Source organism: Salmo salar, chromosome 06, assembly GCF_965601325.2.
Source record: "Salmo salar chromosome 06, fSalSal1, whole genome shotgun sequence".
Lineage (NCBI taxonomy): Eukaryota > Metazoa > Chordata > Actinopteri > Salmoniformes > Salmonidae > Salmo > Salmo salar.
Window position 1 is genome coordinate 15,437,161 of NC_138296.1, and position 27,552 is coordinate 15,464,712.

At 41.5% G+C, this 27,552-nt stretch overlaps 3 protein-coding genes across 3 annotated transcripts in view; 1 reads left to right on the forward strand and 2 right to left on the reverse strand.

Annotated features, from left to right (window-relative positions):
* The first annotated feature begins 8 nt into the window (after positions 1–8).
* On the forward strand, positions 9–1,546 carry LOC106606348 (pseudouridylate synthase TRUB1). Its single transcript, XM_045719802.2, has one exon. It carries the CDS (start codon positions 94–96, stop codon positions 994–996), a length of 903 nt encoding a protein of 300 aa, XP_045575758.1. The 5' UTR covers positions 9–93; the 3' UTR covers positions 997–1,546.
* Positions 1,547–6,156: 4,610 nt separating this feature from the next.
* LOC106606343 (NACHT, LRR and PYD domains-containing protein 3) lies at positions 6,157–15,160 on the reverse strand. Its single transcript, XM_014202497.3, has 11 exons — positions 14,916–15,160; positions 12,411–12,666; positions 12,013–12,074; positions 11,124–11,274; positions 10,955–10,992; positions 10,798–10,831; positions 8,933–10,718; positions 8,471–8,815; positions 8,163–8,300; positions 7,889–7,935; positions 6,157–7,714 (listed from the first exon to the last, which is right to left on the reverse strand). The coding sequence occupies exons 2-11, from the start codon at positions 12,664–12,666 to the stop codon at positions 7,173–7,175; spliced, it is 3,399 nt and encodes a 1,132-aa protein (XP_014057972.2). The 5' UTR covers positions 14,916–15,160; the 3' UTR covers positions 6,157–7,172.
* Positions 15,161–17,568: 2,408 nt separating this feature from the next.
* Positions 17,569–27,552, reverse strand: part of LOC106606352 (scavenger receptor cysteine-rich domain-containing group B protein) — a 30,307-nt gene continuing 20,323 nt past the window's right edge. Inside the window, exons 6-14 of the mRNA XM_045719805.2 lie at positions 25,667–25,814; positions 25,080–25,199; positions 23,563–23,874; positions 23,161–23,372; positions 22,254–22,405; positions 21,702–21,950; positions 21,176–21,335; positions 20,837–20,909; positions 17,569–20,588 (exon numbers count right to left, since the gene is read on the reverse strand). Coding sequence (XP_045575761.1) covers positions 20,569–20,588; positions 20,837–20,909; positions 21,176–21,335; positions 21,702–21,950; positions 22,254–22,405; positions 23,161–23,372; positions 23,563–23,874; positions 25,080–25,199; positions 25,667–25,814 — 1,446 coding nt within the window. The 3' untranslated portion in view covers positions 17,569–20,568. The remainder of the gene's footprint in view (positions 20,589–20,836; positions 20,910–21,175; positions 21,336–21,701; positions 21,951–22,253; positions 22,406–23,160; positions 23,373–23,562; positions 23,875–25,079; positions 25,200–25,666; positions 25,815–27,552) is intronic.

Genomic DNA, 27,552 nt, shown 5'->3' on the forward strand with positions numbered 1-27,552 from the left:
TGGTAGTCATCGATGATGACGCATTTGTAAACGGAAGTGTTTTCAGTTAAAATTTCGTCATCAACTCGCGCCTCATTGTTTTGGAAAGCAAGCATGGCTGGTAGTGTAACTGGCGTAGCTGTGCCTAAACATTCTTTATCAAAACTACAATCTTTAAATGGACTTTTTGCCATTTATAAAAAGGAAGGACCTACGTCTGCTGATGTTTTAAACTCATTAAAAGAGGCACTCCTTAAAGAGGCCGGTGTGAAAGATCCTAATCCCAGAAAAAGGAAGAAGCAAGCTCTGAAAATGGGGCATGGCGGGACTCTGGACAGCGCAGCCTCTGGTGTGCTCGTTGTTGGGATTGGAAATGGAACAAAGATGCTTAGTACTATGCTTGCTGGTTCAAAGAAATACATGGCTGTTGGAGAGTTGGGAAAAGCAACAGACACCCTTGACGCCACAGGAAATGTGGTTCATGAGAAGCTCTATGATCACATTACCAGGGAAGCCTTTGAGGAGAAGTTGAAGCAGTTCACTGGGGATATCATGCAGGTTCCTCCACTGTACTCTGCACTGAAGAAGGATGGCAAGCGTCTGTCTGTCCTGCTGAAGCAAGGCCACGAGGTGGAAGCCAAACCTGCACGGCCGGTCACAGTGTATAACCTGTCTCTGCAGGACTTCACTCCCCCCCTCTTCACTCTTGATGTTGAATGCGGTGGTGGATTTTATATCAGAAGCTTGGTGGATGACCTGGGAAAAGCGCTCTCATCGTGTGCCCACGTGAGGAAGCTGATCCGGACCAAACAGGGTCAGTTTACCCTTGACGACCACACGCTGCAGGAGGAACACTGGACACTGCAGCACATCGTTCAGTCCATGCAGCCCTGTCCCGGGTCAAAGGTCACCGAGGAGGATGGCCCAAAACCAAGCCCAAACCTGGGGGTTAAACGGGCCCCGAACGTCCAGGTGAAGGGGGATAAGAATGGCAAAGATGAAAAGGGGGAGTTATAACCCCCCCCCCCCCCCCAAAGTCACAATGTCCCCTCTATATGAGAGCTTAAGGCGGCGTTTTGGTTCTCTGCCCCTCCCCGGAGGTGTGCACGTGTTCACTCCCTCTCATGCATGTAAAAGCATTGGTTTGGTGCAAGCATGGCTGGTGGGAGTTTACAACATATTCCTCATGCCGGTCGATTCTTTGGCGGAAGCCAGTTTAACCAGTCCCTGCACTGTTACATGCATAATTTTTGTTGATGTGTGTATTACTAGAATATGATATCGTCATTGGAACTGACCGAAGACAATTTAATGTTTTTTGCTTTTTTATAGATTAAATCATTAATTTAGCATTTTTAAATATTGATTTTATTTTGTTGAATTGTACTGTCTTATTTTGTCATGCATTTTGAGGTTTTGTTTTGAATATTGTTTCTATCAAAGATCTCTACACCATCTAGTGTTGCCACAAGATAAGACATGGAAGCAACTTGAAATGTAACTCCCATACCTTTGTAATTGACAGCAGTGCATGTCAGAATTAATAAACAACAAAAGTCTCCACTTATTTTTGTTGTTAGTTTTTTGCAGATGTTTTGTTGTAAACACAGATGGTGTTTCTCGTATTTAGGTCATTATAACCTAGTCATGTTTGGTTTTCTTAGTATGTTCATTGGGCCCCAAGAAGCCTTGCACATATGAAGTTGCTAGAGAGCACATTCAAATCCTCAATAAGACATTGGTTAAGTTCAATCCACTGTACATTTATTTGAGGATACTACACTGAACAAAAATAAAAACGTAAAGTGCTGGTCCCATGTTTTATGAGCTGAAATAAAAGATCACAGACATTTTCCAGGCACAAAAAGCTTATTTCAATCCAATTTTGTACACACATTTGTTTACATCCCTGTTAGTGAGCATTTCTCCTTTGCCAAGATAATCCATCCACCTGACAGGTGTGGCATATCAAGAAGCTGATTAAACAGCATGATCATTACACAGGTGCACCTTGTGCTGGGGACAATAAAAGGCCACTAAAATGTGCAGTTTTGTCACACAACACAATGCCACAGAATACTTAAGTTTTGAGGGAGCGTGCAATTGACATGCTGACTGCAGGAATGTCCACCAGAGCTGTTGCCAGAGAATTTAATGTTAATTTCTCTACCATAAGCTGCCTCCAACGTCGTTTTAGAGAATTTGGCAGTATGTCCAACCGGCCTCACAACCGCAGACCACGTGTAACCACGCCAGACAAGGAACACCACATCCGGCTTCTTCACCTGCGGGCTCATCTGAGACCAGCCACCCGGACGGCTGGTGAAACTGGGTTTGCACAACTGAAATTCTTTTGCACAAACTGTCAGAAAACGTCTCAGGGAAGCTCATCTGCATGCTCGTCTTCCTCACCAGGGTCATGATCTGACTTCAGTTTGACGTCGTGACCGACTTCAGTGGGCAAATGTTTACCTTCGATTGCAACTGGCGTGCTGGAGAAGGGTGCTCTTCATGGATGAATCCTGTTTTCAACTGTACTGGGCAGATGGCAGACAGTGTGTATGGTGACGTTTGGGGCGAGCAGGCTGCTTATGTCAATGTTGTGAACAGAGTGCTCCATGGTGGCGGTGGGGTTATGGTATGGGCTGACATAAACTACGGACAATGAACACAATTGCATTTTATCTATGGAAATTTGAATGCACAGAGACACCATGATGAGATCCTGAGGCCCATTGTAATGCCATTCATCCGCCGCCATCACCTCATGTTTCAGCATGATAATGTATGGCCTCATGTCGCAAGGATCTGTACACAATTCCTGGAAGCTGAAAATGTCCTAGTTTTTCCATGGCTTACATACTCACCAGAAATGTCACCCATTGAGCATGTTTGGGATGCCCTGGGTCGACAAGTATGACAGCGTCTTCCAGTTCCCGCCAATATCCAGCAATTTCGCACAGCCATTGAAGAGGAGAGGCGGCAATGAGTGGGAACATGGACGAAAATGCACTTGCTGAAATGAGACTCATTCTCCACATGGATTTCATAAATAGTTGCATTTTTAAATACACTGAGCAAAAATATAAATGCAAAATGCAACAATTTAAAAGATTTTACTGAGTTACAGTTCATATAAGGAAATCAGACAACTGAAATAAATTAATTAGGCTCTAATCAATGGACTTTACATGAATGGGAAGACTGATATGCGTCTGTTGGTCACAGATAGCTTAAATAAAAAGTAGGGGTGTGGCTCAGTTAATCAGTCAGTATCTGGTGTGACCACCATTTGCCTCATGCAGCGTAACACATCTCATTTGCGTAGAGTTGATCAAGCTGTTGATTGTAGCCTGTGGAATGCAACTATTTATTAAATCCATGTGGAGAAGGAGTCTCATTTCAGAAAGTGCATTTTCATCCATGTTCCAACTAATTGCCGCCTCTCCTTGATCACCTTTGACCTTTTTCAAAAGGAGGTGAGAGAGGACACAGGAGTTGAGCAATTCCAATTGAGAAAAGGCCAGTGTTCCAGCTACATGGCAGAAGTCACATGATGATACACCTCCAGGTGTAAACCCAATCTCTCCTTGAATTAAACACAAAACTTGTTATAAGTGAGAAGTAGGTCAATTCAGTTGGTCATTAGTTCAATTCTATTCTCCAAAAGGAAGTGGACTTATTATTAGTATTCATTCTGACATGTACTACTGTCAGTTAGAAAAGTCTTGAGTTACACATTTCAAATTTCTTCCATGTCTTACCTTGCAGTGGCGGTTCTAGACCATTTCAACTGGGGGGGCCAAGCTGGGGCCAGTTGTACTGTTAGATGGGCCAGTTACATTAGACGTTATTGTTGTCATATCGTTTTCTTCACTGCATTGCAGGCATTAGCAGGAAAAAGACCATGTTCATAATCATTAGTGTTCCGCGTTGCCACTATCTGATAACAGATGTAAAAAAAGAACGATAGCAAAAATGAGTTATGTAAAAATTATTTCATACTCCACATTTAGGGGGGGTCACAAGGGGGTCCAAAATTGTTGTCACAGGGGCACTGCCCCCCCCCCAGAACCGCCCCTGTTACCTGGTACTAACATTACATGGTGTAGAGGCCTTCAAAAGTAAACCTCAAAATGCATGAAAACAATTAGATATCACAATTCAACAACATTTTAAAATACAAAATCTTTTACTTAATTTAGAAACTTAGTAAAAAAAAAGAAATTAATTTAACATTCAATTCTTTAGTCTTCAGTCAATTCCAATGACATGTGGTAATGGTGGGAAACAGGGAGCTATATAATATCATGTTCTAGTAATATACACATCCATAAATGATGCCTGTAACAGGGCAGGGACTGGCTTCAACTGGCTTTGTAATAAAGAGGAGGATGGGTTCAACAGCAAGGTAGGAGAGGAGGATGGGTTCAACAGCAAGGTATGAGAGGAGGATGGGTTCAACAGCAAGGTAGAAGAAGGGAGGTGTATTACGAGGTTTGGCCGTTGAATAAATTCATACAACAATTACATGAATTGGTTGATTTTATTTGCCAGTTAAAAGACCACACACACAGTACACACATTAAGAAACGTGACAGGGATATCACAAAAAAGTAAGACTTAATTCCATTGTCGTCCCTAATGTGCATGGTGCAAAAACATTACATTACACAGATAGACACATTACATAAAGTGCCTTCAGAAAGTACTCACACCAGTTTACCTTTTCCACATTTTGCTGTGTTACAGCCTGAATTTAAAATTGTGTTACAGCCTGATTAAATTGAGATTTTGTGTCGCTGATCTACACACAACACTGTAATGTCAAAGTGAAATTTAGTTTAGATATTTTGACAAATTAATTCAAAATGAAATGCCTTGAGTCAGTAAGTATTCAACCCCTTTTTTTATAGAGCCTAAATAAGTTCAGGAGTAAAAATGTGCTGAACAAATCACAAAAAGTTGCAAGGACTCATTCAGTGTTCAATAATAGTGGATAACATGATTGTTTTATGACTACCCCATACATATAATTGTATGTAAGGTTCCTCAATCGAGTAGTGAATTTCAAGCACAGATTCAACCACAAAGACCAGGGAGGTTTTTTCAATGTTGCAATGAAGGGCACAGATTGGTAGATGTGTACATTTGTTTTGTTTAAAGCAGAATATCCCTTTGAGCATGGTGAAGTTATTAATTAGGCTTTGGATGGTGTATAAATACACCCAGTCACTACAAAGATACAGGCATCCTTCCTAACTCAGTTGCCGGAGAGGAGGAAACTGCTCAGGGATTTCACCATGAGGCTGATGGTGATTTTAAAACAATTAGATTTTAATGGTTGTGATATGAGAACTGAGGATGGATCAGCAACATTGTAGTTACTCCACAATAGTAACCTAAATGACAGAGTGAAAAGGAAGCCTGTACGGAGAAAAAAAATATTCCAAAACATGCATCCAGTTTGCAACAAGGCACTTCTACATCTACATTGCTTGCTGTTTGGGGTTTTAGGCTGGGTTTCTGTATAGCACTTTGTGACATCAGATGATGTAAAAAGGGCTTTATAAAGTTGATTGATTGAAGTAATACTGCAAAAAAATGTGGCAAAGAATTGAACATCTTGTCCTGAATACAAAGCGGTGTTTGGGGAAAATCCAACACAACACTGAGTACCACTTACCATATTTTCAAGCATGGTAGTGGCTGCATCATGTTATGGGTATGCTTGTCATCGGCAAGGACTAGGGAATTGTTTTTAGGATGAAAATAAATAGAATACAGCTAAGCACAGGCAAACTCCTAGAGAAAAACCTTGTTCAGTCTGCTTTCCAAAAGATAATGGGAGACAAATTCACCTTTCAGCATGACAATAACCTAAAACACAAGGACAAATCTACACTGAAGTTGCTTACCAAGATGACATTAAATGTTCCTGAGTGTCCTAGTTACAGTTTTGACTTAAATCGGCATGAAAATCTGAGGGAAGACTTGAAAATGGCTGTCTAGAAATGATCAACAACCAACTTGACAGAGCTTGAAGAATTTTTTTAAATAATAATTGGTCTATATTGTACAATCCAGGTGTGCAAAGCTCTTAGACTTACCCAAAGACTCACAGCTGTAATCGCTGCTAAAGGTGATTCTAACACGTATTGACGCAGTGAATATCTCTTATTTTTTTATTTCACCTTTATTTAACCAGGTAGGCAAGTTGAGAACAAGTTCTCATTTACAATTGCGATCTTGCCAAGATAAAGCAAAGCAGTTTGACACATACAACAACAGAGTTACACATGGAATAAAACAAACATACAGTCAATAATACAGTAGAAAAATTAGTCTATATACAATGTGAGCAAATGAGGTGAGATAAGGGATGTAAAGGCAAAAAGGACATGGTGGCGAAGTAAATACAATATAGCAAGTAAAACACTGGAACGGTAGATTTGCAGTGGAAGAAAGTGCAAAGTAGAAATAATGGGGCGCAAAGGAGCAAAATAAATCAATTAAAAATACAGTAGGGGAAGGGGTAGTTGTTTGGGCTAAATTATAGATGGGCTATGTACAGGTGCAGTGACCTGTGAGCTGCTCTGACAGCTGGTGCTTAAAGCTAGTGAGGGAGATAAGTGTTTCCAGTTTTAGAGATTTTTGTAGTTCGTTCCAGTCATTGGCAGCAGAGAACTGGAAGGAGAGGCGGCCGAAGGAGGAATTGGCTTTGGGGGTGACCAGAGATTTAATCAATCAAGATAGTGTTTTATTTTTCATTCGTAATAAATGTTAGAATTTTTCTACCACTGACATGTTTTTTTTTGTTGTAAATTGCTGACAATTAAATCCATTTTAATCCCACTTTGTAACACAACAAAATGTGGAAAAAGTCAAAGGGTGTGAATACTTTCTGAAGGCACAGTCATGAAAAAGTTGTTCTTTCATTAGCCAGCTTCTGACATTCTTTTAAAATGACGTTATTATGGCTATACAGTATACATCACATTATTGTACATTCTTTGTTCAGAGAAATAAAGGAGAGATACAACATAACAGTATTGTAAACCCACGGGCCATTCTGTACTCAAGTATACTTCATTACCTTAAAACCTAAGTGTGACCACAAACTTTTCTAAAACCCTTGTCCCACCCATTGGGACATTTACTTTCTGAAAGACAATGCTTAGATGTAGTCTACTCTATTTGAGAGAAATGGCTGCAGTTGGGGATTGAAGTCTAAGCCCAAGATAAAGGGGCTCAGTGAATGTGGTGTGGAATGCGTACAGGTGGGTCCGTTTGTCAGACTCAGAGGAGATGTTGTAGAAGGACAGGATGCCGGCCGGCCAGTCCAGAAACACCCCTATTCTATAGGACTCATTTGATTTGATTTCAGGGAGCCGTAACTTGTGAATACATTTTTTATGCTGGGCATGAAACTTATCCTTTGAGGCGTACAAAATCCAAGAAACAGCATTCCGTCCTAGCATTACATTGTCACCGGCTCCTTTCCGCTCTAATTGCTTGTAGGCCATGCCTATATGTACGTTGTGTAGACACTCAACCTCCAGGTAATGACGCCCGCAGAGGCCCTCCTTGCACAGCACCTGGTTGCATTTATTAAACCTCTCTTGGGTGCTGGGATAGTACTGCTCCTTCCTCTGGCGCGTCACCTTCCTGTTCCCCTCAGACAGGGAGAGGAAACCATTTACTGTGCTGGGGTCTAGTGTGACCTCACTGGCATCTGAAATGTGTAGATTAGAAGTTTCAGTTACTTGCTACACAAGCTTTGCGATCACACTTGACACTATTATAAATTGGTACATAGTCCTCCTGTACGTACGTCAAATATTCTACATAGACCACTGTGAATCACTGTGTTCATAAAGGTGAGAATGATAAATGGACATTTACTCACATTTCTGCAGACCTGGTTTATTCCTGCTCTCTCCTCCGTGGTCCATGCTGAAAAACACACAAAATAAAGAGGTATTAATGAAAGCCTAGAAATGCTCATACTACTCAGGGGATGCAGTATCATAACACTAGCATGTAACAGGGCTCATATCTAGAAGGTTGAATTAGTTTAATAAAATAGTTTAATTGTTAAAGTTCTAATCTCTCAATGTTTAGCTCTACTCATTAATATTTTATTCAGAGACGTGTTTGTCTTTTTACTCAATCTAACTCACTTCAGCTGAAGCGGGAAATCCAATTCAACGGTTCTGAGGGGATTGTAGCTCAGATCCAGCTCTTTCATGTGGAAGGATTCTGACCTCAAAGCTATGGCCAGGACAGACTCAGGCAATGTGATCAAACAGCCAGATAGCCTGTAAATGAGAATAGGAAAAATTATGGAAAACATACAAATTTGTTTCACCATTAAAACTAGAAACATTGAACATTGAAGAACCATCTATATCCATAGGTTAGCACAGTGATCAGCACAGATGAACCCCTTCAAATGTGTCATTGTCTTATTTGGTACTGACGTACATACCTTAGTGCTTGCAGCTTGCAACGCTTGTGGAGGGCAAAAGCAAGCAACTCTGCCCCCGGGTCCCCAAGGTCATTGCTGCTGAGGTCCAAGTTCAGAAGTTTTGAGGTGGGACAAGTCAGCACTTCACAGATTGCCTTGACACCGCCAACTCCCACATGATTGTGGCGTAGATTCAGGGTTTCCACCTTGCAGTTGGGGTTCCGCAGCCCACAGCAGAGGCGGATCACCCCTTCATCGCCCAGGTTGTTGTGTCCCAGGTCCAAGACTGTCAGATGGGAATTCTCAGACTGAAGAACCGAGGCTACAGTTTCACACTCCAGGGCTGTGATGTCACAAAAGTTGAGTCTGAAAAAGATTGAGTTCATAATTGCCATTCAACTTTTCAATTTATATTGTATGTGAAAAAATTTAAATTTACTTGTGCGATATAAACATGCTTCACAAATAGTGAGTGATACTTACAACGCTCTAGTGCAAGACACCAAAGCAGGAGCCAGTCTGCGAAAAGCTTCCTCAGAAGTTTTGTTATTCCTGAAGTCAAACTCTTCAGGCTTCTTTGACATAATGAACATATATGCCAGGAGAGAACACTGAAATGGAGTTGGCTGTGTGTCTGAAGGCGAGACTTGGTTGTTGTCATTCTGTAGAATGGTGTGGTCTTTCAGCTGAAGCAGACAGTGGATCAAGTTGATGCATCTCTCTGGAGAGAGGTCCTTCCTTTTCAACATCTTGATATAGCCAATTAACTTTTTGTTGCATTCTGAACTGCTGGTTGTTTTTCCCAGAATGTCTTGAAGGAGGGCCTGGCTGGAGTCGTGAGAGATCCCGAAAAGGAAGCGTGTGAAAAGGTCCAGGTGTCCATTTTTACTATCTAATGCAGTGTCCAGAGCACCTTTGAGAAAATCTAACAAAGTGCCACCTTTCCTCTTTTTGATTAAGGCTTTCACTGAGTCAGTCCTGCCATTTTCAAATTCATGAAATGCGTACAGAGCAGCAAAGAACTCCTGAACACTCAAGTGTACAAAACAATACACTTTCGTGGGATACATGCCATGATCTAATTCTACAAGTTCTGTACACAGGCCAGGGCATGTAGCAGCTTCCATGACACTAACACCACAGTTTGCCAAGGCCTGTTCTGTAAAGAGCACATTTTGACTTTCCAGGTTCTGATATGCTAGCTTTCCTAATTTCAAAATGATGTCTTTGTTTGACATCAAAGGATGTTGTTTCCCCTGTGTTGGTCCATGCTTTTCGAAACTAATTATTGTTTGGATCTTAATGTAATGCATGTACATGTCAGAGAGGGTTGTAGGCAAAGATCGAGGCTTTGGCCCGCTCTTGTTGTCTTTACTCAGTATATTCTGAAGCACAGTTACCGCCATCCAGCAGAACACCGGTAAATGGCACATGATGTACAGGCTCCGTGTCGCTTTTATGTCTGAGATGATGCGGCTGGTCATCACTGGATCTCTGATGTGTTTCCTGAAGTACTCGTCCTTTTGAGCATCATTGAACCCTCTGATCTCTGTAACTCGATGACAATACTCTCTAGGAATCTGATTGGCCGCTACTGGACGGGAGGTTATCCAGAGGAGAGCCCCAGGGAGAAGACGGCCAGTGATGAGGTTTGTAAGCAAAACGTCCAGTGAAGCAGACTCAGACACATCAGATATCAGCCTGTTATCAATTTCATCAAACTCTAATGACAGCTGGCTCTCATCCAGGCCGTCAAGGATGAACAAAATCTTATGTTCATCATAAATCTTCCTAACGTTTACATCTTTAAGTTCAGGGTAGAAGATCTGAAGAAGTCCATGCAGACTGTGAGGGAGTTTTATCAAATTCAGCTTCCGGAAAGGTAGGAGGAATAGAAAATCTAGATCTTGATTCTCTTTTCCAACTGCCCAGTCCAAGTTGAGCTTCTGAGCTGCCACAGTCTTCCCAATGCCAGCGATTCCCTTTGTCATCACACATCTGATAGTTTTGTCTTCGGCAGGCTTGAAGATATCTTGGCATTTTATGACGGAGGCCTCAGAGAAGTCTTTGAGGTGTGCCGTCTCAGCCTGCCACACCTCGTGTTCCTTATTGATGCTGGTAGAATCACAGGTCACAATGTACAACTCTGTGTAGACCTTGTTAAGGACTGATGTGCTTTGGGTTTCAATACCCTCTTGAATGCTTTCAGACTTCGTCTTCTGGCATAATTTGATCTTGTCTCTGATGTGAATGATGTCTTCAAAAAGAGCTACAAAACAACAAATGTGTTATTTTGGGTGAAATTAGTCTGTTTTTCTGCTCTGGGATAACAACTGAATTTGACTTACGCCGTTTCTCCTCGCTCTGGTCATACACTGGCATCTACAGGAATTAACAAAACAGACATTTAGATTTCAAATACAGTGTTTCAATAACATATAGAGTTAATGCTGGCAACAGTCCATAATCTTATAAAGATTGTCTACAAGAATTCCCATTCATTACCTGCTGGTCAATCATATCCCCTCCAGTGTACACAGGGCCTAGAGAGAAAATAAATTTCATAAACATCACAATAAACTAGGTTAGAAGAGCAACTTACAAAGATGCATACAATTTATAAAACAGTGATCCACCCATGTTTTGCCCCAAAAGTCCTGACACCTTCTCTTACCATAAATATTTGTGGTAGAATTTAAATTCAAGTCCTTTCCAACTGAAAACCCAGTTAGCATTGGTGCATAAACGTTGCTTCCATTAGTTGCTGTGTTTGTACACCGAGCGCCACTTGGCATTGCATCGAGTGGTCCTCCAGCGTGGTTGGCCTTAGAGGTGTCACATCCATCAAATTGGGTATGTAGGGAAAGAAACAATAACATATTAGCCTCGTCACCCCATACCATAGAGATGTACTAGACAGCTCATCTTCTATCTTCAGCAATGGCCGCTTCTGTGACAACAAGGCCAGAGCCATTGTGGGTTTTCTTTACTTCTATGAGTGTAGTGACACTTCATAAATAAACTGAATAGGATCATACCACCACCTACTGTTCTAGAGTGTAGCTGCATACCGTGCTGCAGTGTGTTTAGTCTAAACAGATACATAGACAAGGTTGGTGATTTACTGCCATCTACAGTTACAGAATGTTCACACAGCAGTATAATTCATTGGCTGATCCCTCCTGCTGACCTGCATGGAATTCTGTGATCCCTCCTGCTAACCTGAATGGAATTCTGTGATCCCTCCTGCTAACCTGAATGGAATTCTGTGATCCCTCCTGCTAACCTGAATGGAATTCTGTGATCCCTCCTGCTAACCTGAATGGAATTCTGTGATCCCTCCTGCTGACCTGAATGGAATTCTGTGATCCCTCCTGCTGACCTGAATGGAATTCTATGATCCCTCCTAACCCATACCAAGCCCCACCCAGTTGACTGCTCAAAATGGTGAAAGCATCAATGGCACTGCCAATGAAAAGAAAAAAAAACTATGTCCCATACACATCTATAGGAACGTTCAGAATCCCTGTAGCTGGAAAGAACATTAAAAAATGCTCCATTACCTGTTGGTCATCCATCTCTACCTTGATGGGAGATATTGTCAGAATCTCCTCGCTCTCAATGCCTATGGAGGAAAGGCGTATATCTTTGGTGAATCATTTAACATTGACTAGAGAGAGAGATTAGGGGCCTTTTTTGGACCAAGATTAAGTCCATAAAATACAGAAAACACTGCATATAGGTAATCAAATTCACTGTTGTAATACAATGCAAACACAGATATTTTATTGCGAGGGGAGTTTACCGGGTATGTCATTCCATAAACAATTATGCTTACATCTTTATAAGAAAATAAATGCTACTGAGTAAATACTATAATCAAGACTAAGCCCAAAATCCCTCCTTTACTCCTGTGCGAACTCATACATTTGCGTTATTGAGTATTAATGCCTATACTCACCTTGTTGACTTCCTCTCCGTTTACTCTGATATTTACTGTCTTTTAGAAGTGAGGACACAATGTGACTGGCCATTTCTCCATATTTCTTCATCAGTACTGCCACAATGCATTTCATTCCCATCATCTTAACACTCTTATCATCCATCTTCCTACACAGATGGAGTTGAAATCGTCTGAACTTCTTTGACTCCAACCGTTTCAGTTTGGCACTGACCTCTGCTTTGACCCTGTTGTAGTTATACTTTCTTGCGGACATCTGAAGACAAACACAATAAATAAAAAGCATTTAGAGTGCATGCACAGTCTGGTTCACGGGACCTTTAAATTCCCCATGAACATAAAAACATTACTGTCAGTGGTAGACTACAGTAAAGCCCGACAACTATTAAAGCACTCCTCCACAATGAGAGTATTAGCTGGGTCGGTGATCATAACACAGACTGATGTCCACAATAGCCAGATCATAGCATTATTTGTTCCGATGTCAATTTAATTGCAAAATTTAAGACTGTAACGTGTAACTGTAACGTGAACCCTGACGTGAGATGTATGCATAACTGTCTTGATTAACTAGAACTTGTATTTCGCCTCGCTAGCTTCGCCCTAATGTGGTAGCTAGCAAGCACGATAGGTATTGCTAGTTATCAATAGCCAATCCAGTAACTGCTGGATGCTAAAGTGAGCTTCGATTGGTCAATAGCGCCGCGATATCGTAGAGTATTTGCATAAAGTTCAGCTTTCCCCAACTTTGGTCCCACTCTGTTCACGTCGCCCAACGGTCCTCCGCCCCGCTTCACTTCCCTCCATTGAAAATGAATGGGGCGACAAAACAACGTAAAGCGTCCACATATTCGGAGTCTACAGACTGAGACCACCATCAGAAGGGGATGCGATGCCAGAACACGCACCTCAACAAAATTCCCATCAAACTCCACGTACAAGTCCTTTATTCTATCGAAATGTGTTGACAGTTGGAGAAATAGTTTGAGCCACGTGAGAATCCTAAAAAAGACAACCTATGAAAGCCAACGGTCTGATATTCTAGAACACTGCTGTGCATATGGTACATGTTTAAAAGGCTCTGCATGGTCAATCCGACCTCTGCATTGGCAGTGCAGTATCCATAATTCTTGCTCTTCCCGGAGCAGCAGAGCTGCTGCTGAGCAGAGCTGCTATGAAGGAAGTCTGTTTGTGTTTATACAGGATCTCCCGCCCCCACCTACCGTCAACCAATCATGTCAATGCGGAGCTGTACGGAGCCCTCTGCATTGTTACAAAATTTGGGAGGCGCACAGCAATGCGGTACAGAGCTCAATTTGGCCTCTACGTGCCTTTGGAGGCTCCACAATTGTGTCACACCCTCCATATGGAGCCTCCAATCACATTTTCAGATCAAGCATAGAAGGTCAATCTGATGTCTGCATTGGACTTGCAGCATTTACAGTGATATGGCCTCTGCAGAAATCAGGGCATTCATACTTCTTGTGCTTCGCCTTGCAGAGCTGTTGTGAAGGAAGTTGTCAAGAAAGTGAGTTTGTGTTTATAGAGGTCCTCACGCCCCCCACCTGGCATCAACCAATAATATCAATGCAGAGCTATACCGAGCACTCATTGTTACAAAATTTGAGAGGCGCCTGCACAGTGATACTATGCTCAAATTGGCCTCTAAGAAGCTACGAAATTGCGTCACACCATCCAATCACATTACAGATAAAGCATAAATTGGATTACTCATGACATTTATCTGGATAGGCAGAGACATATTATTTACTTCTGTGATTTAATGTAATGTAAACATTTTAATGTAATTACAGCAACTACTTAAAACCTAATGAAGTGTAATTTCATATCAGTTGTTCACTTTTATTATTTCCCCTTACCAGATTTCCAGTCGACGGAAGTGAAGATTTGAGAGCCCGGGCTTTTGAAATGGCGGCAAACTTTGATCGGTTGCTGAATATCAATGTCTTGGAGTGCACTGGAGAATGTAGCCTGCAGTAGCCTCATATTCTCAACCAAATCAACTATGCTTTTAGGACTACTCGAATGGACAGTTCAAGCGAGTCTCGGAAGCATTGTACACGTTTTAATGTCGACTAATGGAACTAAATGATTCATTTCAATGAAGAGTTGTTCAATTTGCTCCCCCTCCAGTGTTCACTGCAAGGATGACATTTTCTTTGTTCACTGCGACATTTTACTTGACCGTTTCGTAGTAACAATCCATTGATAAATCAAGTGTTAAATCGAATCCAAACTTAATCCTCACACTAGCGCACATAACTTACCACAAACAGACTAAATAAACAAATAGTCTAGTATTATTGTAGCTTGTAGGCTACTGTAACATTAGTGCACCATGCAGAATGCGCACACAACCATTCGCGTCAAATGCAAGGATAGTGGTAGGTCCATTCTTACAGCCAATGCAATTCAGACAGTAGCCTAAATTAACGAAAAAAAGTCATTTTATTGTCATACATGTTAAAAGGGTTAGCAACCTACCTTCAAATTTGATGCTTTCTCAAATCGTTTGTCTCTGCTGCTGTTTCACTTAACGAATAAATGTCCATTCACAGGATTAACTGTCTCGAATTATCTCGACTAAATACCAAATCAATTGGCTTAAAATGATAAAAACGTACTGTGGCTACATCATTCTACGGAAAATGACATTCGTTTTATGGTTTCTTTCTGCAGAAACCAATAGTAACGTGTCGCTTTCGGTATCAACAGAACTGCCTCCTCGTCGTGTGGGTGGAGTGTGAAAGTCAGTCCCTCCCTTCCCTCATTCTCAGAAATGTGCATTTAATAAGTAATACATTTGTTCCCCGTTGAAAGCAGGCGTTTAAAAAGAATAATAAAGAAATATAAAAGTGTATACACTGTATATATTATATATATATATATATATATACAGTCCACAAATTTCTTGTTAGCAAACTATAGTTTTGGCAAGTCGGTTGGGACATCTACTTTGTGCATGACAGTAATTTTTCCAACAATTGTTTACAGACAGATTATTTCACTTATAATTCACTGTATCACAATTCCAGTGGGTCGGAAGTTTACATACACTAAATTGACTGTGCCTTTAAACAGCTTGGAAAATTCCGGGAAATGATGTCATGGCTTTAGAAGCTTCTGATAGGCTAACTGACATAATTTGAGTCCATTGGAGGTGTACCTGTGGATGTATTTCAAGACCTACCTTCAAACTCAGTGCCTCTTTGCTTGACATCATGGGAAAATCTAAAGAAATCAGCCAAGACCTCAGAAAAACAATTGTAGACCTCCACAAGTCTGGTTCATCCTTGGGAGCAATTTCCAAATGCCTGAAGGTACCACGTTCATCTGTACAAACAATAGTACGCAAGTATAAACACCATGGGACCACGCAGCCGTCATACCGCCCAGGAAGGAGATGCGTTCTGTCTTCTAGAGATGAATGTACTTTGGTGCGAAAAGTGCAAATCAATCCCAGAACAACAACAGCAAAGGACCTTGTGAAGATGCTGGAGGGAACAGGTAGAAAAGTATCTATATCCACAGTAAAACGAGTCCTATATCAACATAACCTGAAAGGCCGCTCAGCAAGGAAAAAGCCACTGATCCAAAACCGCCATAAAAAAAGACAGATTACATTATGCAACTGCACATGGGGACAAAGATCGTACTTTTTGGAGAAATGTCCTCTGGTCTGATGAAACAAAAATAGAACTGTTTGGCCATAATGACCATCGTTATGTTTGGAGGAAAAAGGGGGAGGCTTGTAAGCCGAAGAACACCATCCCAACCGTGAAGCACAGGGGTGGCAGCATCATTTTTTGGGGGTGCTTTGCTGCAGGGGGGACTGGTGCACTTCACAAAATGCATGGCATCGTGAAGGAACATTATGTGGATATATTGAAGCAACATCTCAAGACATCAGTCAGGAAGTTAAAGCTTGGTCGCAAATGGGTCTTCCAAATGGACAATGACCCCAAGCATACTTCCAAAGTTGTGGCAAAATTGCTTAAGGACAACGAAGTCAAGGTATTGGAGTGGCCATCACAAAGCCCTGACCTCAATTCTATAGAAAATGTGTGGGCAGAACTGAAAAAGCATGTGCGAGCAAGGAGGCCTACAAACCTGACTCAGTTACACCAGCTCTGTCAGGAGGATTCGGCCAAAATTTCACAACTTATTGTGGGAAGCTTGTGAAAGGTTACCCGACACGTTTCACCCAAGTTAAACAATATAAAGGCAATGCTACCAAATACTAATTGAGTGTATGTAAACTTCTGACCCACTGGGAATGTGATGAAAGAAATAAAAGCTGTAATAAATCTCTCTACTATTATTCTGACATTCACATTCTTAAAATAAAGTGGTGATCCTAACTGACCTTAAACAGGGAATATTTACTAGGATTAAATGTCAGGAATTGTGAAACTGAGTTTAAATGTATTTGGCTAAGGTGTATGTAAACTTCCGACTTCAACTGTATATAAGACTTGGTCTTTACCAAATAGGCCTATCTTCTATATACTACCCCTACCTTGTCACAACACAACTGATTGTCTCAAACGCATAAAGAAAATAAATTCCACAAATTAACTTTTTACAAGGCACACCTGTTAGATTGTAATGCATCCCAGGTGACTACCTCATGAAACTGATTGAGAGAATGCCAAGAGTGTGCAAAGCATTCATCAAGGCAAAGGGTGGCTACTTTGAAGAATCTAAAATATACAATTAGTTTAACACTTTTTTGGTTACTACATGATTCCATATGTGTTATATCATAGTTTTGATGTCTTCACTATTATTATACAATGTAGAAAATAATCAAAATGAAGAAAAACCCTTGAATGAGTAGGTGTGTCCAAATGTTTGACTGGTACTGTATATATATATTAATCTTCATCAATGAAATACATCACAATATAGGCTACAATATAGGCTACATCACAAGAAACATGCATAGTTAAATAGAATTGTAAAATTAAATACATCTACATTTTTAATCAACATAAAACAATTACTCAGATTACACAACAAAAATACATTATTATTTAACCACATTTATTAGCTGTGCCCCAATTACACACAAGCTTTAATTACATTCTCCCCTTCAATTTCTGTTCTCAGTCACTTAAACAGGTGCAATGGCCAGTGATTTTAAGATTATTTTATTTGTCTTAAGTTAGTTTTACAGAATGTTTTTCAACGTTCACTCAAAATCAAAGTCAATAATCTGGTTCAAAATGAAGGTTCAAATAAATCAATAATTGTTAAAAGTTCAATTAAGTCAAAAAATAAACATGAAATAAAATCAACACATTAACCCACCTTAACAAACCATCAAAACCAAAGAGACTGTAATTAATTAAGCATTAAGGCCCGAGGGGGTTTGGTATACGGCCATTATAGCACGGCTGAGGGCTGTTCTTATGCACGACGCAACAGGGAGTGTCTGGATACAGCCCTTAGCCGTGGAATATTGGCCATGTACCACACACCCTCAAGGTGTGTTATTGCTATTATAAACTGGTTACCAACGTAATTAGAAGAGTTAAAAGTAATATTTTTTCAAACCCATGGTTTATTGTCTGACAGACTACGGCTTTCAGCCAATCAGCATTCAGGGCTTGAATCACCCAGTTTATAATAATCAATATATCACACAAATAATAGAAGGATACACATCTATCAAATCACCATAATTTTTTTTTTTTAAAACAGCTTCAAAGCAATGATCTAAAAAAAAATTAAGGCTGTGGTTTTAAAGTACCAATGCAGCTGTTTTTATATCAATATCAAATCATTTCTAGGTAACAATTAAGCAACTTACTATAATAGTCTTCCATTCATTTCTCAAGCAAGAATTTTGCTAGGACTGTCTGGGAGTGGTCTGAGTGGAGATGGGAAAACTGAAAGCTAACTTATTGACAGAGAGGTTTGGAATTCTCTTTGTTATTGGTCTATTAACCAATTTACCGTATGGTGATGTCACCATGGAAAACCAAAACTCCCACCCATGCAAACCTGCTGATTAGAAGGTCCTGTGTAGATTGTATTTTCAACCACCAACTATCAGGAAATAACAGTGATACAATTTGTTCATACTTTAACAGTGCTGGTTTAATGAGCTGTTGTACAATATGAAACAAAAATTAGGAACAACAGAATTTTGAATGCACTGGGCCTTTAAGGCTGCAGAAAAAGGTAAACACCTCTAAGACAGCTGAATGTCTGGGAATGGATACTTACTGCAACAATTAAACACAAAGACAATATACAGTCAGTCGTGGCCAAAAGTTTTGAGAATGACACAAATATTAATTTTCACAGTCTGCTGCCTCAGTTTGTATGATGGCAATTTGCATATACTCCAGGATGTTATGAAGAGTGATCAGATGAATTGCAATTAATTGCAAAGTCCCTCTTTGCCATGCAAATGAACTGAATCCCCCAAAAACATTTCCACTGCATTTCAGCCCTGCCACAAAAGGACCAGCTCACATCATGTCAGCGATTCTCTCGTTAACACAGGTGTGAGTGTTGACGAGGACAAGGCTGGAGATCACTCTGTCATGCTGATTGAGTTCGAATAACAGACTGGAAGCTTCAAAAGGAGGGTGGTGCTTGGAATCACTGTTCTTCCTCTGTCACCCATGGTTACCTGCAAGGAAACACGTGCCGTCATCATTGCTTTGCACAAAAAGGGCTTCACAGGCAAGGATATTGTGGCCAGTAAGATTGCACCTAAATCAACCATTCATCAGATCATCAAGAACTTCAAGGAGAGCAGTTCAATTGTTGTGAAGAAGTCTTCAGGGCGCCCAAGAAAGTCCAGCAAGCGCCAGGACAGTCTCCTAAAGTTGATTCAGCTGCGGGATCGGGGCACCACCAGTACAGAGCTTGCTCAGGAATGGCAGCAGGCAGGTGAGAGTGCATCTGCACGCACAGTGAGGCAAAGACTTTTGGAGGATGGCCTGGTGTCAAGAAGGGCAGCAAAGAAGCCACTTCTCTCCAGGAAAAACATCAGGGACAGACTGATATTCTGCAAAAGGTACAGGGATTGGACTGCTGAGGACTGGGGTAAAGTCATTTTCTCTGATGAATCCCCTTTCCGATTGTCTGGGGCATCCGGAAAAAAGCTTGTCCGGAGAAGACAATTTGAGCGCTACCATCAACATTTTACATTTACATTTTAGTCATTTAGCAGACGCTCTTATCCAGAGCGACTTACAGTAGTGAATGCATACATTTCTTTATTTTATTTTTTTTCTGTACTGGCCCCCCGTGGGAATCGAACCCACAACCCTGGTGTTGCAAACACCATGCTCTACCATCTGCTCTACCAACTGAGCTACAGGGACACATGACACATCAAGACTGTGTCATGCCAACAGTAAAGCATCCTGAGACCATTCATGTGTGGGTTTGCTTCTCAGCCAAGGGAGTGGGCTCACTCACAATTTTGCCTAAGAACACAGCCATGAATAAAGAATGGTACCAACACATCCTCCGAGAGCAACTTGTCCCAACCATCCAGGAACAGTTTGGTGACGAACAATGCCTTTTCCAGCATGATGGAGCACCTTGCCATAAGGGAAAAGTGATAATTAAGTGGCTCGGGGAACAAAGCATCGATATTTTGGGTCCATGGCCAGGAAACTCCCCAGACCTTAATCCCATTGAGAACTTGTGGTCAATCCTCAAGAGGTGGGTGGACAAACAAAAACCCACAAATTATGACAAACTCCAAGCATTGATTATGCAAGAATGGGTTGCCATCAGTCAGGATGTGGCCCAGAAGTTAATTGACAGCATGCCAGGGCGGATTGCAGAGGTCTTGAAAAAGAAGGGTCAACACTGCAAATATTGACTCTTTGCATCAACTTCATGTAACTGTCAATAAAAGCCTTTGACACTTATGAAATGCTTGTAACTATACTTCAGTATTCCATAGTAACATCTGACAAAAATATCTAAAGACACTGACTGAGGCAGCAGACTTTGTGAAAATTAATATTTGTGTCATTCTCAAAACTTTTGGCCATGACTGTACAATAGTCACAAAACACAACCAGAGAGATATGTGAAAAAGTACATTAAAAAGTATAAGGACAATGAATCAGATACGGCTCACTGCAGTACCTCCCAAAGCTCAGTCCAGACTCCAAGTCCCTGGAAGTCAAACAGAGAGAAACTGTTACCTTTATGTGTGTGTGTGTGTGTGTGTGTGTGTGTGTGTGGTGTGTGTGTGTGTGTGTGTGTGTGTGTGTGTGTGTGCGTGCGTGCGTGCGTGCGTGCGTGCGTGCGCGCGCGTGCGTGCGTGTGCGCGCGTGTGTGTGTGTGTGTGTTTCCTATAGCATCATCAACACTGTCCACATGATTGGCAGCCATGTTGTTGTTGGTAGAGGCATAATACTCACAGCTGATTGGACCAATGGTGACGGGATTAAGGGGGACGGAACTGGAGCTGGATCTCCTTCGTCTGGAACACAACTGTGGAATGAAACTAAATTGTTTTAGAAGGGTAAGAAAGTACTGTACCAGAGAGAGAAAGAGAGAGAGAGAGGGAGAAAGAGAGAGAGAGAGAGAGAAAGTGGAAGACAGACAAAGTCCATGGCCAGTATTCACAAAGGATCTGAGAAGTGCTGATCAAGGATCAGGTTACACCTCTAATTCACCACAATAAAAAAAAGGCCAAACTGATCCGAAATCAGCGCTCCTACTCTGAGACGCTTTGTGAATGTGGGCCCAGGACTCACTGGAGTGCAGGAGGAGCTCCTTTGGTCACACAGGCTGAGGCTGCAGTGCAGGAAGACGTCCTGGTAGTCCCCCTGGAACAGAAACAGCAGCACAGAGAAGCGAGCCTCGAGTGATGAGCCACTCTCCTCCACCCTCACCTGGGTACGATCACTAGGACATCTGGGGAACAGAGAGGGAGTGGCCAGGGTTAATTTGTACACCGCTACAAAAATACAGAAACAAAGAAATGGGACCTGATGCCTCTCTGCTTTGCATTCATATCAGCATAATTTTTTTTATTGGATGAAAGGCCCATGGGGTGTACTTGTACATTAAGTTGCCTCATGCTACAGAAACGGGAAGTAGGCTCCTGTCCTATGGGCTGTTCTGGCTCGGACAAGTCCACTTACAAAAATACACAGACATATAGCCAAAAACAAACACACACACTTACAGGCCGCCATTGTAAATCATTATTTATTCTTAACTGACTTTCTGAATTGACTTGCCTTGTTTAGTCTATAAACTATAAAGAAGCATAAATACTTGTTCTGAATGATGAAATATCTCATAGGGTCATCAGGGTTGGAGGAGTGAGTGGTGTAGCAGTTGTCCAGGACAACCACAAATCGCTCCGTCTCCGTCTCGTTGACGGATACGCCCACATGCAGAGCAGAGCCCAGTGGCAGAGTGACTCTCTGACCCGCTGGGTAAGGCTCTGTGTAGTTGGAGTTGTGGTACAGAGACATGGAGGCTGACGCCTTGGAGCCAATACCTGAAACTCCACCCTCCACCCTGGTGCAAAGAGAACAAGCCAAGACAAATGTATTTTATTTATGACAAAGTTACAAAGCTGTAGCTTGTTATGTGCATATTTGTCTGCATTTAATAACAACAACTGTCAAGACTGAATGTATAAAATGCCATGAAAAAAACATGACACCATAAATATTTCCAGTTATCTGACTGACTATTATTAGAATCCTGGACTAATCAGGGTGTAACACAGATGGGGCGGGACTACAATGTTGTGTTGTGGTGTGTTGTGGTGTGTTGTGGCGTTTGTATTGTTTTCTGTAATGTGACGTCTCCACTCACGGTAGGTAGGGTACGACGGCCACATCTAGGCTGCTCTCGGTGTCTAGCGGATAGGCACAGGAGAAAGGTATGCTCACGGGTCGGGTGAAGGAGACATTGTGCACCTGGTAGATGAATAAACTGTTGGAGTAGATGGCATGGCTGCTGTTGGTCTGGAAAACAGATGAAGAGAGGATGACAGTTGGGATGACATGAACAAAATGACCTCTTGACATAATATAATATAGTAAAGACCGCTGTCATGTCTCCCTGAAGTGTGGAAGTTACGATTCACATGACACATTATTAATGTGTAGAAGTTACGATTCACATGACACATTATTCATGTGTAGAAGTTATTATTCACATGACACATTATTAATGTGTAGAAGTTATTATTCACATGACACATTATTAATGTGTAGACGTTATTATTCACATGACACATTATTAATATGTAGAAGTTATTATTCACATGACACATTATTAATGTGTAGAAGTTATTATTCACATGATACATTATTCATGTCCAGAGCCAGAAGTTTGTCCAGACCACATGGCCAGTTTCAGAGAGGCAGGCAGCAAGGTTTAGACAAACTCCCACAGTTGGAAACAAAATGCTAGGCTAGAAGCATGGGGAAATCATGTCTAGATGCTTTTTTTCCAGTGGAGATTAAGTTTACTGTCCCACAGCCAGTGGATGTGCATTGATAATTCAAATGGAACTGTTAACAGGATTTCACCTCAGGATTATCAGGAATAACTAACAGCTATCAACCATTCAGCATCCCGGGTCTGAATTTACCGTTTTCTAAATATTAATGAACAACTGACAGATACAGTATGAGCTGCCCTTCAGTTGAAGTGAATTGACTGTAAGAAGAGAGAATATTGAAAGGAGCCAGAAGTCAGTGTTCTCACTCCTCACCGTCAGTGTGTTTCCACAGCTGCCCTCCCTGCGCTCCACCTGGAACCACACTGTGCCGTTAGCTTCCTGGTGGGAGGAGCAGCGGAGGTCGGCCAGGTGAGCAGAAAACGCGTTCAGACCTGCAGTCTCCAGACCAGCCCGGCTGAGACCCACCTCTAGGAGGCGCCGACCACACACCAGCTCTGGGCATGAGTTGGAAGGACGCTCTGAGTCTGAGAAAAATTGGGAGGGTAAGAAAGTGGGGATGAGAGAGAGGAGAAAAAAGGTATACATACAGGGCCCAGATTCTAAAAATAAGACACCAGAATGGGGATCTAAATATATCCATAAAGCCTTCACTGAAGATGTTGATTGAATTATAAAAAATTATGAATAAGGATCATTAAAGAATGATACTCCTACCCGAACAGACGACACCAGCGTCTTCACCATGATTACAGTTGTGTCTCCCAAACCCTTTGTGACTGCACCTTGTGAGATTAGACTCGCTGCCTGTACATCCAACATCATCCATCCATATTGTCCCGTTCCCCTGTCCGAAGTGGGCTTGGTGTGGTGCAGACAGAGCTCTTCCACAGCCCAGCTGTCTACAAACCACCTGGGTGTCACTCAAGTCCCACGAATCATCACACACCGTCCCCCAGTGACCACTGTGGTAGACCTCCACTCTCCCTGAGCAGGAGTTAGGACCGTTGATCAATCTGATCGGGGCATCTGACAAAGAAATCAAAATCAAAACAAATGACTTATTGTAAGAGCTAGACGTCACAGCTAGCACAGGCCTGCAGTGTTCAATTCATTACCAAGTGCAGCTCGCAATCTGTTGCTGTGGCCACTATTTTATCCATCACTATGCGTGAATACCAAACTGTGAGTGCAGTACTTGTTTCTCAATGTTTTACTGACAAAGTTGTCAATAGTGTTAGGGTTGAACTGGCTATTTGTATGCATAGCCTTTATAATATACTGGGGAAGCTATGCTACAATATTAAGTATATGAACTGCGAGTAAATCAACTGAAGACAAGAAGAACTACAACCGGAAAAAGGAAGTGCGTCACGACGCTGGGATCAGCCTACACGCCGACGACAGGAGGAGCAAGTTTAAACCACACTCCTCCTCCCTCGGACAGGCCAGCATTGAGCAGGAACTATCTCTGTTAGAGTATAAAAGAGAGAACAATAGGATGTGTCGCTCTCTTCTTTGTTTTGCCCTGCGAGGTAAAACAGCGAGACCGTATATATACGAACCACACATATACCACGCACCTGTTTGCATTAATTAAAGTACAGCTAAATCAGAAGTTACTATGTGCTGACTATTTTGTTCTGTTACCAGAAACGAACTGTCGCAACATTAACAATAGTTAAATCATATTTTCGTAGTTATTACAGCAGTTATTACAGTTATTACAGTTATTACATATATCTCGTTTTCATGCTAGCTCTGTAACAATGTTAGCTACATTTTGCCTATCATTGTTCGGTGGGTAGTCTTGTAGCTAGCTAGCTGTATTTTCCTTTCAGTCATCGTATTATTGTCACAGATGAGAGCAGTATCTTGTTTTGTTATTGCTAAATGAATATGTGCCTTATCCTAGTATTGATGCCATTGTATTCATGTTTATTATTTCCAGACCACATGCTGTATGGATAAAATGATAGTTCATTGGATAATCATAGCTGGGTGATAATGGCATAGAAGTGTGAACCTGTGTTGATCTAAAATCAACATTAAAGAACCCTAAACTGAGGAACAGTGTCTCTAATAGGAAGGAATACAATCACCATATCTCTGCCTACTCAAACCAGTGTAATAGTCTCAGAGACTTCAGCCCCTTTCAACACTTTTCCAAGTTACAATTGAATTCTAAGTGCATTTTACACAACAATGAGACAGCACACTTTCTTAACACTCACCTTGCCACGCTGTCACTGGTGTAATTATTGTGGTGTTACCAGCCAATGTGGTTGATTGGTTGGTTGGTCCTGCTGTTTCTGTTGTGGTGTTCCAGTAGAAAGGTGGTGATGTTGACAGAGCTAAAGACAGGAGTTCAGTACAAATGTACTTTATATGGTTGTGAAATGTTCAGTTTAACCCGGTCATGTCATTTGATCAGTAAAACCTCTGTGCCCTAATCTATGGTTGCAATGCATTAACAAGAACACCATTGATCTGACAATACCACTTATAATACCAATTAAGCTTCATCAGACAAGGTTTTAACCTTCAGAGGCAGTGGGATACGGGAAGGTGAGACACGGGGGCACTTACACACAGTGAAAGAGAGATTTAGAGCAGAACACAAAAGCACACAACAGAACAAAAGAGCACACACGTCCTAAACGTACACAAGATACCTACACATCCCAGGGAAACCCCTACTACATAATTGGACAGAAAACAAACACACACACCGACAGACTAAACACTAGACAGATTGTTTTGATTTGATTTAATAGACGCACACACCCTAAAGAAACAGGGATACACACACACACCGTACCTAGTATAACGAGGGAGGTGATGCCCTGTTCATTGCCGCTGGGGTAGGTGGCGTATTCACAGATGTATCTCCCTTCATCAGTCATCCTGATGTCAGAGATCTGGATTGAAGGGTTGTTGAGGGAGGGCGTGGGGAAGCTAACTCGTCCCTTCAGGGGTGACATGGGGTAAATTACCCCAAATATGGGGTGGTACACAGCTATGTTGAGCCTCTCGCCCTCAAAAGTTTGGACACACCTACTCATTCAATGGTTTTTCTTTATTTTTACTAATTTATACATTGTAGAGTAATAGTGAAGACATCAAAACTATGAAATAACGCACATGGAATCATCATGTGTTATTGTTTTTACCATCGAGGACCACTTTGGAAATGCGTTTTAATTAATAATTTCAAGTGATATCCTCTGGCTCCACATTGTACATTTTGTTGTATATGTCTGTTACCCCAAATAAATTCAATTCAATGTAGTAACCAAAAAAGTGTTCAACAAATCAAAATATATTTTATATTTGAGATTCTTCAAAGTAGCCACTCTTGATGACAGCCTTGCACACTCTTGGCAGTCTCTCAACCAGCTTCATGAGGTCGTCACTTGGAATGCATTTCAATTAACAGGTGTGCCTTGTTAAAAGCTAATTTGTGGAATTTCTTTCCTTGTGTTGTGACAAGGTAGGGTTGGTATACAGAAGATAGCCCTATTTGGTAAAAGACCAAGTCCATATTATGGCAAGAACAGTTCAAAGCAAAGAGAAACGACAGTCCATCATTACGATGTTGGGCATTGTCCATATCACGGCCGGATGTGATACAGCCTGGAATTGAACCAGGGACTGTAGTGATGCCTCTTGCACTGAGATGCAGTGCCTTAGAACGCTGTGCCACTCGGTGAGCCCAATAGAGTTACCAGCCTCAGAAAATGCAGCCCAAATAAATGCTTCACAGAGTTGAAGTAACAAACACATCTCAACATCAACTGTTCAGAGGAGACTGCGTGAATCAGGCCTTCATGGTCAAATTGCTGCAAAGAAACCACTACTAAAGGACAAGAAGAAGAGATGTGCGTGGGCCAAGAAACACGAGCAATAGACATTAGACCGGTGGAAATCTGCCCTTTGGTCTGATGAGTCTAAATGTAAGATTTTTGGTTCCAACCGCTGTGTCTTTGTGAGACACAGAGTAGGTGACCGGATAGTCTTCACATGTGTGGTTCCCACCGTGAAGCATGGAGGCGGTGGTGTGATGGTGTGGGGAAGCTTTGCTAGTGACAGTGTCTGTGATTTATTTAGAATTCAAGGCAAACTTAACCAGTATGGCTACCACAGCATTCTGCAGTGATACGCCATCTCATCTGGTTTGCACTTAGTGGGACTATCATTTGTTTTTCAGCAGGACAATGACCCAAACACACCTCCAGGCTGTGTAAGGGCTATTTGACCAAGAAGGAGAGTGATGGAGTGCTGCATCAGATGACCTGGCCTCATCCGACCTCAACCCAATTGAGATGGTTTGGGATGAGTTGGACCACAGAGTGAAGAAAAAGGAGTTCCTATATATGCTTGAAAGAGTTCCCATATATGCTGGGAACTCCTTCAAGACTGTTGGAAAAGCATTCTAGGTAAAGCTGGTTGAGAGAATGCCAAGAGTGTGCAAAGCTGTCATCAAGGCAAAGGATGGCTACTTTGAAGAATCTAAAACCTAAAATATATTTTGGTTTGTTTGACACTTTTTTGGTTACTACATGATTCTAAGTGTACTATTTCATAGTTTTGAGGTCTTCACTATTATTCTACAATGTAGAAAATAGTAAAAATAAAGAAAAACCCTGGAATGAGTAGGTGTGTCCAAACTTTTGACTGGAACTCTATGTATGACTACTCTTACTT

Bases quoted from the DNA above. Each gene is read 5' to 3' on its own strand.
- LOC106606348 (XM_045719802.2), top strand. From the start codon at position 94: ATGGCTGGTAGTGTAACTGGCGTAGCTGTGCCTAAACATTCTTTATCA.
- LOC106606343 (XM_014202497.3), bottom strand. From the start codon at position 12,666: ATGTCCGCAAGAAAGTATAACTACAACAGGGTCAAAGCAGAGGTCAGT. The intron at 11,275-12,012 runs GTAATGGAGCAT...GACACCTCTAAG, and splicing joins TAGAGATGGATGACCAACAG to GCCAACCACGCTGGAGGACC. The intron at 8,301-8,470 runs GTATGTACGTCA...TCTCATTTACAG, and splicing joins TGCAAGCTGCAAGCACTAAG to GCTATCTGGCTGTTTGATCA.